Source organism: Thalassophryne amazonica, chromosome 9 (genome assembly GCF_902500255.1).
Source record: "Thalassophryne amazonica chromosome 9, fThaAma1.1, whole genome shotgun sequence".
Classification (NCBI taxonomy): domain Eukaryota; kingdom Metazoa; phylum Chordata; class Actinopteri; order Batrachoidiformes; family Batrachoididae; genus Thalassophryne; species Thalassophryne amazonica.
The window spans coordinates 83345949-83360506 of NC_047111.1; the positions used below are offsets into that span (position 1 = coordinate 83345949).

At 43.5% G+C, this 14558-nt stretch overlaps 1 protein-coding gene across 6 annotated transcripts in view; it reads left to right on the plus strand.

Annotated features, from left to right (window-relative positions):
- The first annotated feature begins 2662 nt into the window (after window positions 1–2662).
- The window catches only part of phldb1a (pleckstrin homology-like domain, family B, member 1a), a 58098-nt gene continuing 46202 nt past the window's right edge, over window positions 2663–14558 (plus strand). For 3 of the 6 annotated variants that reach the window (XM_034178583.1, XM_034178586.1, XM_034178589.1), the window contains exons 1-3: window positions 2663–2892; window positions 12756–12854; window positions 14390–14513. In XM_034178583.1, coding sequence (XP_034034474.1) covers window positions 12795–12854; window positions 14390–14513 — 184 coding nt within the window. In that variant the 5' untranslated portion in view covers window positions 2663–2892; window positions 12756–12794. Of the gene's footprint in view, window positions 2893–12755; window positions 12855–14389; window positions 14514–14558 lie in introns of those variants that run through there. The other 3 variants (XM_034178585.1, XM_034178584.1, XM_034178587.1) reach the window with 2 other exon arrangements.

The window sequence follows — 14558 nt, forward strand, 5'->3', positions numbered from 1 at the left end:
GCCCTTCACCAACAGCTGGTTCTCCAACAACCGCTGCAGGACCTGACGTACATGCTTGACATGGGTCTCAGGATCCGGAGAAAAGATGAGTATATCGTCCAGATATACGAAGACAAACCGATGCAGGAAGTCCCGCAAGATGTCATTAACCAACGCTTGGAATGTCGCGGGCGCATTGGTGAGGCCGAACAGCATGACCAGGTACTCAAAGTGACCTAACGGGGTGTTAAATGCCGTCTTCCACTCGTCTCCCTCCCGGATCCGAACCAGGTGATAAGCATTCAGTAAGATCCAGTTTAGTGAAAATTTGGGCTCTATGCAAGGGCGTGAACACTGAATCCAACAGAGGTAACGGGTATCGGTTGCGAACCGTGATCTCGTTCAGCCCTCTGGCAGCTAACGAGTCCCGGATGTAGGTCTCCATTGATTTGCGTTCCGGACGTGAGAGGTTGTACAGCCTGCTGGACGGGTACTCAGCGCCCGGTATCAAATCAATGGCACAATCGTACGGACGGTGCTGGGGCAGAGTGAGTGCCAGATCTTTGCTGAAGATGTCAGCAAGGTCATGGTACTCGGCTGGCACCGTCGCCAGATTGGGGGGGACTAAAACCTCCTCCTTAGCTGTCACACCGGGTTGAACCGAGGATCCTAAACACTCCCGGTGGCAGGTTTCGCTCCACTGCGTCACAACCCCAGATGGCCAATCAATCCGGGGATTGTGTTTTAACACCCATGGAAAACCCAAAATCACTCGGGAGGTAGAAGGTGTTACATAAAACACAATCTCCTCCCTGTGATTTCCAGACACAACCAATGTCACTGTCTGTGTCTGATGTGTGATTAGTGGAAGAAGGGTGCTATCTAGTGCCCATACCGACAATGGTGACGGTAAGGCCACTAGAGGGAGCCCAACCTCCTTTGCCCATCTGCTATCCAGCAGATTCCCCTCTGACCCCGTGTCCACCAGTGCTGGGGCGTGAAGGGTTAGATCCCCACTCAGGATCGTAACTGGGATGCGTGCAGATCGTCGGGGTTTCCCCGCATGAGTATTATGACCCACCCTTAGCCCAGTCTCTAAGGACGAGTGCTGCTGTTTTGACCGTTTGGGACAGTTTTTCTGCATGTGCTCGGTTGAGCTGCAGAGAAAACACTCCCCACGGACCAGCCTCCTTTGTCTCTGATCTGATCTCATTTTGGCCCTGCTCATTTCCCTAACAACGGCAGCAGGGGGAGCTGTCGTCACGTGGAGTACCCTGGCTGTGGAGCGTGGGGAAGACGGCTCCCTTTCGGACCTGGGAGGAAGAGGGACAGCTTGTGCCTGACTACGCCCTTCGTCTCGCTCCCGTCGGTGTTCTGTTAATCAGTTGTCTAACCGTATTACCAGGTCGATAAACCCGTCTAAATTCCGCGGCTCGTCCTTCGCCACCAGGTGCTCCTTAAGGACCAGAGACAGTCCGTTTACGAAGGCGGCGCGGAGCGCAACAGCATTCCAGCCGGCTTGCGCTGCCGCGATGCGGAAGTCGACTGCATACTTAGCTGCGCTCCGGCACCCCTGTCTTATCGACAGCAGCACGCTTGAAGCGGTCTCGCCTCTATGAGGGTGGTCGAACACCTGTCTGAACTCCCTCACAAACCCAGTATGTCGTTAGGAGCCGTGTATTCTGCTCCCAGAGCACCGTAGCCCAGGCGCGTGCCTCTCCTCGAAGCAGGTTTATAACGTAAGCCACCCGGCTAGCGTCTGACGCGTAAATGACGGGACGCTGTGAAAAGACGAGTGAACACTGCATTAAGAAGTCTGCGCAAGTCTCGACACAACCTCCGTACGGCTCTGGAGGGCTTATGTATGCTTCAGGGGAAGGAGGGGGGGTTCGTTGAACGACCACTGGAATGTCTGTGTCTGGCATTCGGTCAGCAGGAGGAGGTGCTGCAGCAGCGCCCTGTGCGCGCGCTTCCACCTGGGCGGTGAGAGCCTCCATCCTCCGATTGAGAATAATGTTCTGCTCGGTTACCAAGTCCAACTGAGCAGTGAAAGCGGTTAAGATGTGCTGCAGCTCACCTAACACGCCTCCTGCTGGCGCCTGTGCACCTCGCTCTTCCATTGGCTGTTCAAGCAATGGTTGACGCCCCTCGGGATCCATGACGCTGGCCGAGAAATCCTGTTGTGAAAGTGTAGTGACACGGACCCACAACAGGGGGCGGTAATGAACGGACAATGGATTAAGCCAAAAAGTAACAATTTAATGTTGTGAATTGCACAACGGAATACAGACAATTGCAGTTGAGGAGTACAGTCAATCATACACAAGGTGACGTGTGGGCAGGCTCGAGGATAGAAGACGTCTGTCCAGAGAAGAGCCGGATCCCACACGGCTTGGTTGTGAGAAGCTTCATTTTTCTGAAATGGATGATATTTACTGCTTTTCACAAGAGAAGGTGAGAGGGCATGAATCCCCGATGAAAAAGAAATGAAAATGTGAAGGGAAACAAACTTGTGACTACCCATGGCATAATGCAATCTGCAACCTCACCACTGATGACACTAAACCCTACACACTGTAGCTTTAAGGATTCATTTTCTAAAAAAAAAAAAAAAAATACAAGGAAGTGAGTTTAAAAACAAAGATTTCTCAGATGTTAGACTCCATTCTCAGTGCCGTGATCTCCTCTGCTGTGGGATGTAACTCTGCACCGGGATGGGGAGGAGAAGGGAGGAGGGCCAGAGCCGAGGAGCTTAGAGAGTGAGTGAATGAAGAAAGAGAGAAGCAAGACATAAACAATAATGTGGACACTGCTGCATGGACTGACAGTCCTAAGAGAACCCATGGACGTGGCTGCTGTTTGGACCTTTTCACCGTAGAGGAACAGGAAAAAGCTTTTGTGTTTCCCATTGAGGTAAGTAAACAGTTAATTCTATCTCACTGTTATTTTGGTTGCATTTTCTTTCTGGTTCGTTGTGATGTGTTTTATGAGTTTTACTTTGTTGGTGGCTTTAAAAATGAAAGTTTCTCCTCACATTTCTCTGCTTCTTCTCCAGAAGTCATTTCTCTTTAAAAGAAGCCGCCCAGACTGTGTGGCTGGCTGTGTCTATTTTCAGAAGCTGGTGGCGGCTCTGGAGGGCATAACTGCCCCCATAATGACAGGTTACACTACAGGGCCGCACATTTGCAAGCATTAAAACTATTCTCTGTCCTGGGCGTGTGCGTCAAAAGAGTGAGGCTTGTGGGACTATAAACATATGTGTGAGAGCCAGACGTACAGTGACATGACTCTGCCCACTCTCCTGTCTCGTGAATGTGTGGATGTGGCTGAAAGAGGACTAGTGTTGACAGCCAGTGGGCTGACAGCGGCGGCGTGAGGGCTCCAGTGTCAGGGTGGAACAGAGGGGATGGTCTGTTCCTCACACAGTCCTCTGAGACACACATACACACACTGGATATGATTGTCAGATTCAGCCCAGTGTGGTTTCACCCAGCAGCCTTGTCTGCAGTGATATCACATGCAGATAGAACGCCTTGTTGTTCCCAGCAGCCCAGGCTAAAGTTGCAGTGGTCATGTGCATGATGGGGTTGATGTTCTCATTTTTATGTTGTAGTATATCTGGTTCACTGCTGCATCTTTGCAGAAAACAGGGTAAAAACAACATGTGGATCATTTTAATCTTTGTGGATAATGTGAATCAATATGTGGATGATGTGAATCTGTTTGTGGATCATATAAATCAGTGAATGGGTAATTCCACTGTGACTGACGCTACATTTGTAAGAAGTACGAGTCATTTCAAATGTTCTCACACTAAAAGTTGAAGCCATAAGTCCCTAATCTTGTGTGCGGACATGGTTAAGAATCTTGAGGTATCCAAGATATCCAGTGATGCATCTGTTTTTCTGGTTGAAAACAAAAATATGAGTGTGATGGACATTGCAAGAAAAAGCCACTTGAAAATGTCTTCAAAATTTATTTCATAATTCTCTGAAAACTAACAACGATTCATGATTGCGAACTCCAGGTATATAGGTGGAGTAGGCTTGCTAATACGAGTGAAGCAATGCACAGAGGTGTGACGCTCGCTCATGGTACAGGGAGTCCCAAACAAGAAGTGCCACAGTGAAACAAGAAATGTCAATTGTCAAACACTTCCTGGATTGACACTTCCTGGATTGACAGACAAGATCTAATAGAATCTTGCGGGAATAAGCGAAGTGCGCATCGCATCTGCGCATGCGTGAGTCAAAGGGGGGCAAAAATTCCAGCTCCCAAACTCACACCGCTCCCATTGAATTTCGTATACAGTAGCATTAGCGGACTGTAAAAGTTAAGGCTTTTACAGGGATTGTTTCAAAGGCTTTAAGCCTTAAGCGACACATACAATAATGACAGGGGAACATTGTGCTGTTTTCAAATGCTCGAACGGAATTTATAGGCTTGAAAGTTGGCTGAAAACACACGATTGCAAAGCTCCGCCGAGTCCACACAAAGACGGAAAGAAGAAGAAATGTGGTCGTAAACCTCTGTTCATATACACAATTTCGCCACAGAAAAGAAAGATCCAGACGGACGTAAAAGACGGACTAAAATTGTAAGTTTCTTGCACACATTTATTTTGTCAATATCCTGAAACCGTGCCGCCGTTTTCGTGCATCGGCTTATGACTGTAATGTCGCGCCATGAATGACGTGGCGTGTAATATTGTAAAATTGGCATGTTCTATAAACAAACTGCATGCATGCACATATTATTGTATGTCTGTCAACTTATCAAAACAAACGTGACACCAAAGAGGTTATATGTGAGACTCACCGTCATTGTCGTCATTATGAAGCCGGCGGAGTAGCAATTTCTCATCCCTGCTTAGCAAATATTCTGCAATATCCACAGTTTCAGTCTCTGGATTTCGTCTAACCATCTGTCAGTTGCCTTCAAGGGGTTAGAAATTTGTTTGTCTCCAATTATCAACAAGGACCGGTCATTTTCGACAGCAGCGCGCTCTTCCTCCTTTGTCGGCACTAACGGTACTTTCTGTACAGATGCAGCACACGCAAGCACAACCAGCTCTTCTTTCCATTTCTGTCCACTGCCGTATGTAGTCCTGGTTGTAACAGGCAATCCGCGGAGCTTACATAAACGCTTTAAATCGTCAACTTTCCAGTGGTTGAAATGATCCAAATCACAGCACTCCTCGCTGCTTTCCGCCACCATAGCTTGTGGGTTGGTAGCCGAAAAAGCCTACCCATAATGCACCGCGCGGCTTGAGATGTGCACTTCGCTTATACAACGGCAGGTTCACACTAAAACAGGAAGTACCAAATTTTGATTCCACAGTGAAACAGGAAATGTGAAATGTTGAACACTTCCTGGCATGGGTGGAGCTAGAGCAGAGGCCAGGGTTGCACTGGACTCCCCTGAAATCTGATTGGACACACATGATTGACATGCTACGGCACCAAACATCTGGTTGCAAAGAGCTGCATTTTGAAATCAGTGACACATATTGACTGCTAGGCCCCTCCAGTACAGTATCTGGTGCTGTATACCACAAAAAGTTCCAATCCACCTCAGTAGAAGAAGAAAATTGTTTGACTCACTGACTCCAAATGACACCAAAGTTATATCGGTGAGTAAACTACCGTATTTTATGCCAAAAATGAGGTCTAGGGTGTTAAAAGCGGCATTTCTCCTTTAATTCAAGTTGGTTTATATATACGTGTTATTCCAGTGATTTTTGAGCAGTCAGCTGTTGATTCAAGAGATACAATGTGAAGATGCTCAGGCTGAAAGAAATACAGGTAATTTACTCCTCCTCTGTTCTGTATAAAACCTGTGTAACCTCTTAATTTTGCTCTCTGAAGGACTTATTTTTAAATAACCTTTTAATTTTGTTGTCTGAGTGACACACTGCCAGTGACACAACTTTAGATAAATAAATCTAACGTTATCTTCCTTAAACTCAAACTGAAAGGAAATCTCTAGAACTTGATATAAATGAATTAAAAATATGAACTCCAGCTTCCCGATGAAGTGGTGTAGAGGAGGATTTTCTTAAAAAGAGGACTTAATAGTTCAGCTACAATTTGCCACAAAGTACATCTTAGATGCAAGCTTAGATTTGATGTTTTGGTGAAAGAAACTTTTGTATTTCTTCATCATTGATGTAAATAAAGTCCAAGACATATTCAGTGACTTAGAAATGTTCATGTTTCCATCCCCTGACTTATCTGAAGAAAACTGGCAATAAAACTGATTATTATTTACAGGTTTTATCAAGTTTTAGAGATTTGCTTTCAGTTTGAGTTTGAGGAAGCTAATTTTAGAAATTTTTATTTTTTTTTCATATTTTTGTATTTCTTGTATTTGAAGTGGCATAAACAAATTAAAATATATGAAATACCAAGTGTTCCAATACTTCTTGAGGGCACTGTATCCTAACCTTATGATGAGTGCAACATGAGTGTGGTATTATTACTGTTTTGTTGAAGAATGTTTAATTTTCACTGTTGCTGCACTTTGTGTGAAATCATACTCATATCGTATATCATATTGATATGACACTAATGAGATACAATAATTTGGCCATATTGTACAGCCATACAATATGATACAATATGGCTTCGCTCCCCACCCCCAGAAGCTGAAAGGTTTTAGCCATGCTAATGCTCCCCTGAAGCATTTACTCAAAAAACAAACAAACAAAAAGTCTGAAGGACCTAAATGAAATGGTGAGATTCTGAAGAGCTTCGCTCGTTCATGTTCGCAACATATACATATTATACTGACTGCAGTAGAGAACAAATAGTGAGGCACTTGGCACTACTGGCTTCAGGGTTGTAAAAAATTCCATAACATGACGGATGTTACATCTGATTCATTAATACAACTTGCACATAAAAAGACATGTTTTTTGAAATATTTTACTGATTTGCTGCAGGAATAGATGAAATAATCCAATTATTGATGATTTTAAATCAAGTTACACCTTTTCATGCATTTCTGGGTTTAAAAGGTTTTAGGAAATCTGACTAAACTGTTTCTATTCTCCCTAGACACCCAACCTTTCTAGAGATACATGCAACAAGAACATATGTCAAACCAAAGAAATTAAATGTAAAAATCTGACAAAAACTGATAACCAACCAATTTAACTAATCATTTAAGAGTCACGATTCATGTGGGAAAGGGATATTTCCAAATGAATTCAACTTGTGTTGTAAAGTTGGGGGCTTTATAAATAAATTGGACCCTTTTTCGGAATCTGTAACTGAAAATAGTTTTTACCTGGTCATGTCCCATTTTTCGTGGAATTGTCCAAATGGATCATGCGATTCATTATCATGTGGTTCCCATGATTCTTCAGGTGGAGCACTTGAATCAACATGCAGAATAAGCGACTCTTCCTATGGATTTTGTAATTAGATTTGGGTCCTGTGAATCCTGAGGTGGGTCCTATGAATCAACGTGAGAATCATGCTACTCATCTTGTCTATTATGTTAATAGACATGTGGGTCCCTTGAAACTTCAGGCGGATCACATGAATTAACATGTTATCATATGAATTCTTGTGTAAATTGTGTGTTTTATGCAAATCTTCATGTGGATCATATGAATCTTTGAGTGGACCATATGAATATTTGTGTGGATCACATGAATCAGCATTTGGATCAGGGAATATACAGTGGGGTAAAAAAGTATTTAGTCAGTCCCTGATTGTTCAAGTTCTCCTACTTAGAAAGATGAGAGCGGTCTATAATTTTCAACATAGGTACACTTCAACTGTGAGAGACAAAATGAGAAAAAAATCCAGAAAATCACATTGTAGAATTTTTAAAGAATTTATTTGTAAATTATGGTGGAAAATAAGTATTTGGTCAATAACAAAAGTTCAACTCAATGTTTTGTAACATAATCTTTGTTGGCAATGACAGAGGTCAAACGTTTCCTGTAAGTCTTCACCAGGTTTGCACACACTGTAGCTGGTATTTTGGCCCATTCCTCCTTGCAGATCTCCTCTAGAGCAGTGATGTTTTGGGGCTGTCGCTGGGCAATGTGGACTTTCAACTCCCTCAACAAATTTTCTATGGGGTTGAGGTCTGGAGACTTACTTGGCCACTCCAGGACTGTTGTGTGTTGGGGGGTTTGGCTGGATGTTTTTGTGTTGTTTTCTTTTCTTTGCTCTCCAGGTGGTATGCAAACTGGTTTTTGTCTGTGGAGATGGTGCTGGCAGAAGAATCCTTCACCCTCATCAACATTATTGGCTGCACTTGTGGAGGATGTTCATGTGCAGACTTAAAGACTCGCAGCACCTGTGGATGATGCTCACGTGCAGACTTAAAGACTTTCAGCTGAAGCAGATAATGAGATGGCGTTCTGCATTTAAGCCATGAGTGATTCAAGCAGAATTGCCAGGAACTCGACCTTGTGACGTTCGTTTGTGAGACGCTGAGGACCGCGCCTGGGTTTGACACATCGTGCCTGTGAAGGAGGATGGGTGAGGGACACATGCTGTCAGCACACATCAGAGGTGATTGATTGTCTGAATAAGTGTTAATAGTAATTTGGTATTTTGTTACACAGTATATTTGAACATTGATGAGAATTGTGCAGCTCGCTTCTCACGGCCGTGGCGTGCGGACTGATGATCCTCCACCTGTTGTGAGAGGCTACTCATTTACATAAAGCTTAAATTCAGACCTGAATGTGTTGCTGATAGCGTGTGCCTTTGAAGGATATTAGTTATAGCTGTTGACTTACCTCACCTCTTCTATCCTTCACAGAGTCAGTTTGTCGTGTCCACCTGGGGGGTGTTTGGCGGTGAAGTTGAGTCCAGAAGCGCCGGGCTTCGATCCCTTTGGGCGCTGGAGAGCGCGCCGTCCTTCACTCCGCCAGACAAATGCACTTTTATGTTGTACACGAAGTATTGCACAAAAGGGGAAATAAAACTGTTTTGTTTTTGGAACCGCTTTCTGATTATTTAGCGCTGGGTTCAGTCAGTCGCAGGTCCGCTCCTCAACCCGCGTCGGCACATAAGGACCTTGAAATGCTTTTTACGGAGCCACTCCTTCCTTGCCCGAGCAGTGTGTTTGGAATCACTGTCATGCTGGAAGACCCAGCCACGTTGCATCTTCAATGCGCTCACTGATGGAAGGAGGTTTTGGCTTAAAATCTCATGATACAAGGCCATGTTCATTCTTCCCTTAACACGGATCAGTCATCCTATCCCCTTTGCAGAAAAACAGCCCCAAAGCATGATGTTTCCACCCCCATGCTTCACAGCGTGAAGGTGTTATGGTGTTTTTGGAATGCAACTCAGCATCCTTCTTCCTCCAAACACAACGTGTTGAGTTTTTACCAAAAAGTTCTATTTTGATTTCATCTGACCATATGATATTCTCCCAATCCTCTTCTGGATCATACATATGCTTTCTGGCAAACTTTAGACGGGCCTGGACATGTACTGGCTTAAGCGGGGGGACACGCCTGGCACTGCAGGATTTGACTCGCTCTCTGCGTAGTGTGTAGCCTTTGTTACTTTGGTCCCAGCTCTCTGCAGGTCTTTCATCAGGTCCCTCCATGTAGTTCTGGGATTTTTGTTCACCGTTCTCATGATCCTTTTGACCCCACGGGATGACATCTTTTGTGGAGCCACAGATCGAGGGAGATTATCAATGGTCTTGTATGTCTTCCATTTTCTTATAATTGCTTCCACAGTTGATTTATTCACACCAACCTGCTTGACTATTGTAGAGTCACTCTTCCCAGCCTGGTGCAGGTCTACAATTTTCTTCCTGGTGTCCTTTGACAGCTCTTTGGTCTTGGCTGTGGTTGAGTTTGGAGTCTGACTGTTTGAGGCTGTGGACAGGTGACTTTTATACAGATAACGAGTTCCAACAGGTGCTATTAATACAGGTAACAGGTGGAGGACAGAAGAGCTTCTTAAAGAAGAAGTTACAGGTCTGTGAGAGCCAGAAATCTTGCTTGTTTGTGGGTAACCAAATACTTATTTTCCACCATAATTTACAAATAAATTCTTTAAAAATCCTACAAAGTGATTTTCTGGATTGTTTTCCTCATTTTGTCTCTCATAATTTAAGTGTACCTATGATGAAAATTACAGACCTCTCTCATCTTTCTAAGTAGGAGAACTTACACAATCACGGACTGACTAAATACTTTTTTACCCCACTGTATATGTGGCTCCCACAAATCTTCAGGTGAATCATATGAATCAACATGTGTGTTGTGTGAATATTTGTGTGCATCATGCAAATGTTCATGTTGATCACGTGGATCCTTGTGTGGATCACTCATATCTGCATATGGATCATATAAACATGCATATGGGTCCCACGAATCTTCATGTGGATCAAATGACTCCTGATGTGGATCTTGTGAATCTTTATATGGATCACATCATTCACCATGGAGATAAAAATGAAACAGCATATCAAACACATTGGGTCCCGTGAAGCTTCAGGTGGATCACGGGACTCAACATGTGAAACACATGACTCTTTCTGTTGATTTTGTCAACAGGTATGCAGGTCTCTTGAAACGTCAGGTGGATCACATGAATCAAAATATGGCTCATAAAAATCCTTATGTGGATCATGTCATTATCATCAGGACAACACTGATCTTTGTATAGCTCAAAGAGATCAACAACAGCTACATGAAGATTCATATATTGGTCATGGTGGCCAACAGTGGATCAAACGAATCTTCATGTGGTTCACATGAATCTATGAGTGTAGGGTGACCAAATGTTCTGTTTTCCCAGGACATGTCCTGTTTTCATGTCGTGTCCTGGCCGTCCTGGGTGTTTTTTTTTTTTTTTAAGAAAGTAATGAAAATGTCCTGGTTTCCATTGTTTTTCATCTTTGAGCATCTTTGATTAAACTTCAAGTATCATTTTAGTATCTCACTGGGGAGCTACTAATTGTAGGAACTATAGGTGTAATGGAACCAGAACAACTGGTAATCGGCAAATGGGTCATTTTTGCTTATATTACACCCAAAACAAGTATTGATGAGATGATCAGGTCTAAAATAATCACGTTATTTAGTTACTATAAAGCTATAGGTCGACATTAGAAGCCCCAAACTCTCAGCATTAGAATCCCCAAACTCTCGACAGAACAGTGACGGAATGGCAACGGAATGGAGCTTGTATGGTGCCATCTAGTGTTAGTGAGGGTAAATTTTCCAATATGGCGAGCTGCTATTCCGATGATTTGTGTTAATTGAGACAGAAGAGATATGTTTGTGCTTTGAACATGATAGGGGGACTTTCTGCTTTGTATGATAACATTTTATTACATTATCTTGAGCTTTGTTATCAATATCTTGAGAGTAGGGGGGACAGTAAGGTGCTGTTCTGTCAATCATTCCATCAGTTGTATTATCATTCCAGTTCTGGCAACTGTTGTGGTTCTGCTGTTTAGCACCCGCCAGAGGTGGGAGTAAGTCACCATCATGTCACTCTCAAGTCATGAATCAGCAAGTCCCAAGTCAAGTCTCAAGTCATAATGACCACTAATTGTTTGCAAGCTGACTTGAGACTTGACTTGGGACTTGCAGATTGATGACCTGAGAATGACTTGACGGTGACTTAGTCCTATCTCTGGTACCCGCTATCTCATTGCCGGGCCAAGTGTCTTGGTTTTCAGTAATGAAAATGTAGTCACCCGAGTGGATCATGTGAATTGACATGTGGATCCCATGAACCATCATGTCAATTATGTGGATGGTTGTGTGTATGAAATGAACCAGTGTGGCTCGGTGTACACCTGATCTCATCAGATCTCAGAAGTGAAGCAGAGTCAGTCCAGATTAGCACTTGGCCGGGAGACTACTGCGAAACACCAGTGGCTGTGTGTGTTACTCCATGTACAAATGGAGTGATATCAGGAAGGAAATGTGGTGTAAAACTTGCTTCAAATCCCAGTGTAGCTCTGTACTAAACTGTTATTGGACAACAACAAACGTTGGTGATAAGGAGCAATGTGGATACCTGTTTTTAGCAGACAAAAACAGTGAGTCATCTGGGCTCCTTATGTGGGTCTGTGTGTAATAGTTGTGTCCAAAAAGAATATTTGGTATGTTGTTTCTCTCTCGACTGATGTGATGCACCGGTGGCTGGATTTAATCTGTAGCATCTGTCTCGCACACTGGACTGGTTACAGGGTCTGAGTCACAGTGAGTCACATTGTTCTGACGTCCACAGTGCACATCTTCAACAACATTTCAAATCCACAGCTGTCATGATATTCACACCCAGTAACATTCTGCTGTGGTTGCACTTGTGGCCGTGTTCATTCTCTGCTGTGTTAAAGAATGAATGAATGAATGAATGTATTTATTTGGCACACACAGACTCAAAAACAGCAAAACAAAAAAAAAAAACCCCAACAAAACAAACAAACAAACAAAAAACCTCATAAAGAAAACAATTTAACAACGTAAAAACGTACCCGTGTGTCCAGGGTGTGTGTGTGTGTGTGTGTATATATATATATATATATATATATATATATATATATATATATATGTGTGTGTGATCATTCATAAGACTGAGGCATAAAGCAGCACTGCTTTCTTGACACTTTTCTCTGGCTTGTTCTGGTGAAACAATGACCCACTATAATACTGTGATCACGTGGGCTTATAACTGGGACACAAGGATTTCACTGTTCTTATTGTAGTACTGCTGTAGTAGCAGTATTCCCAGTGCTCCATTCATCCTTATGCTGTACTCTGCTTACAGATTCATCATGTACCAAATGTTTCTGACAGCTCAGACGACATGGACCATCTGAGCAGGAATATAGCGGAACCCGGGCGACAGACACACCAGGTCTTACAGGTGAGTCATAACTTAAACCAGCTGTGTTTTAGTGCTAATACCATGGTGCAAATTACAGGAGAAACAGAGGTGGTTTGCCCCACTAATTAAGACTTTGTCCTCCCCTGCCAAAAAAAGGTTAAATACCATAGCTTGGTGTGGGGGCGAGTGGAGTGAAAATAACAGCCCTTCTTACCTGTAATTGTAAATATTACAATATATTTTCCATATCCAATTTCAGACACGTGTAAAGTTTCTTAACTTTAGTTGAATGTCTCGTCTGCCTGTCCAGTCCAGTGTGTGGACAGACAGATGCTCATTTTCAGTGTGGAAGGTTCCCAGTTCAAATCCCGCCCCTGCCCATTCTCCATATAATATGGAGTTGTGTCCAGAAGTGCATCTGACATAAAACTTGTGCCAAATCAACATGCAAATCCATCTCAGATCTGCTGTGGCGACCCCAAGTGAAAACAAGGGAGCAGCCAAAGGTAAATGGTAAATGGACTGCATTTATATAGCGCTTTTCCATCTGCATCAGACGCCCAAAGCGCTTTACACATCAGTGCCTCACATTCACCCCAATGTGCGGCTGCTGCCATGCAAGACGCCCACTACACACCGGTTAGAGGATTAAGGACCTTGCCCAAGCGCCCTTAGTGATTTTCCGGTTACTTCATCCGGACTGGTTGTTTCCATGATAACTGGTTTACCAGTGTGGTACTTCATACAGTATAGCCACAGGTTGTTTGTACAAAATTGGTATAACAGTGTGGTACTTCACAAGGTATAGTCACTGGTTGTTTGTTCTCAAACTGGTTTAACAGCGTGGTACATCATACAGTATAGTCACCAGTTACTGGTTGTCCTAGAACTTGTTTAAAGGTGTGGTACTTCATACGTTATTGTAACAGATTACTGTGTGAACTGGTGCTGCCTTGTACGGCATGGTACCTCATATGGTATAGTGACCATGTACTGTTTGTAAAAGAACTGGTTTAACAGTGTGGTATAATATACAGTATAATAACTGGTTAGTGGTTACTATTTGTCCTAGAACTGGTATAACATTGAGGTACTTTAAAATGGCATAGTGACAGGCTACTGTCTGTACAAGGACTGGTTTAACAGTGTGGTACCTCATACTGTACAGTCGTGGTAATCTCTCTGTAGTGAGGAAGATTGTCTATTGATCAGTTCCGGGACAGGATGATGGACTCAGAGATAACTGAACGGGCCCTCTCTTGACATGTGCTGGTTCTGACAGATGCTACATTACTGCATGGCCAGGACCAGTATCACAGTGTGTTGCTTTATACAGTATTCTGACCAAGTACTGTGTGTACTAGTTCTGCTATAACGGTGTGCAATCTTACAGTGAAGAAACTGGTCAAATATTTGAAGTGACATACCTGCCATTATCATTGTTTTGGGAACATATTCAAGGTTTCTGAATATTAAGACCTCCACAGATTATATATTGTATGTCAGTGTGAACCACAAAATTATAGCCTGAAGATCACGTGATACCATTTTTTTAAATGATTTTGTTTTGACAGAGTACTCCGTTGGACCTCATTGAGACAGGCAAGTCCTTGAAAGTCCAGGCAGAGCGCCCTCACCTGGTTAGTTTGGGAAGTGGACGCTTGAGCACGGCCATCACTTTGCTTCCGCTGCCTGAAGGTGAAGCCCTGGGGTGTGTGTGTGTGTGTGTGTGTATTCACAGAC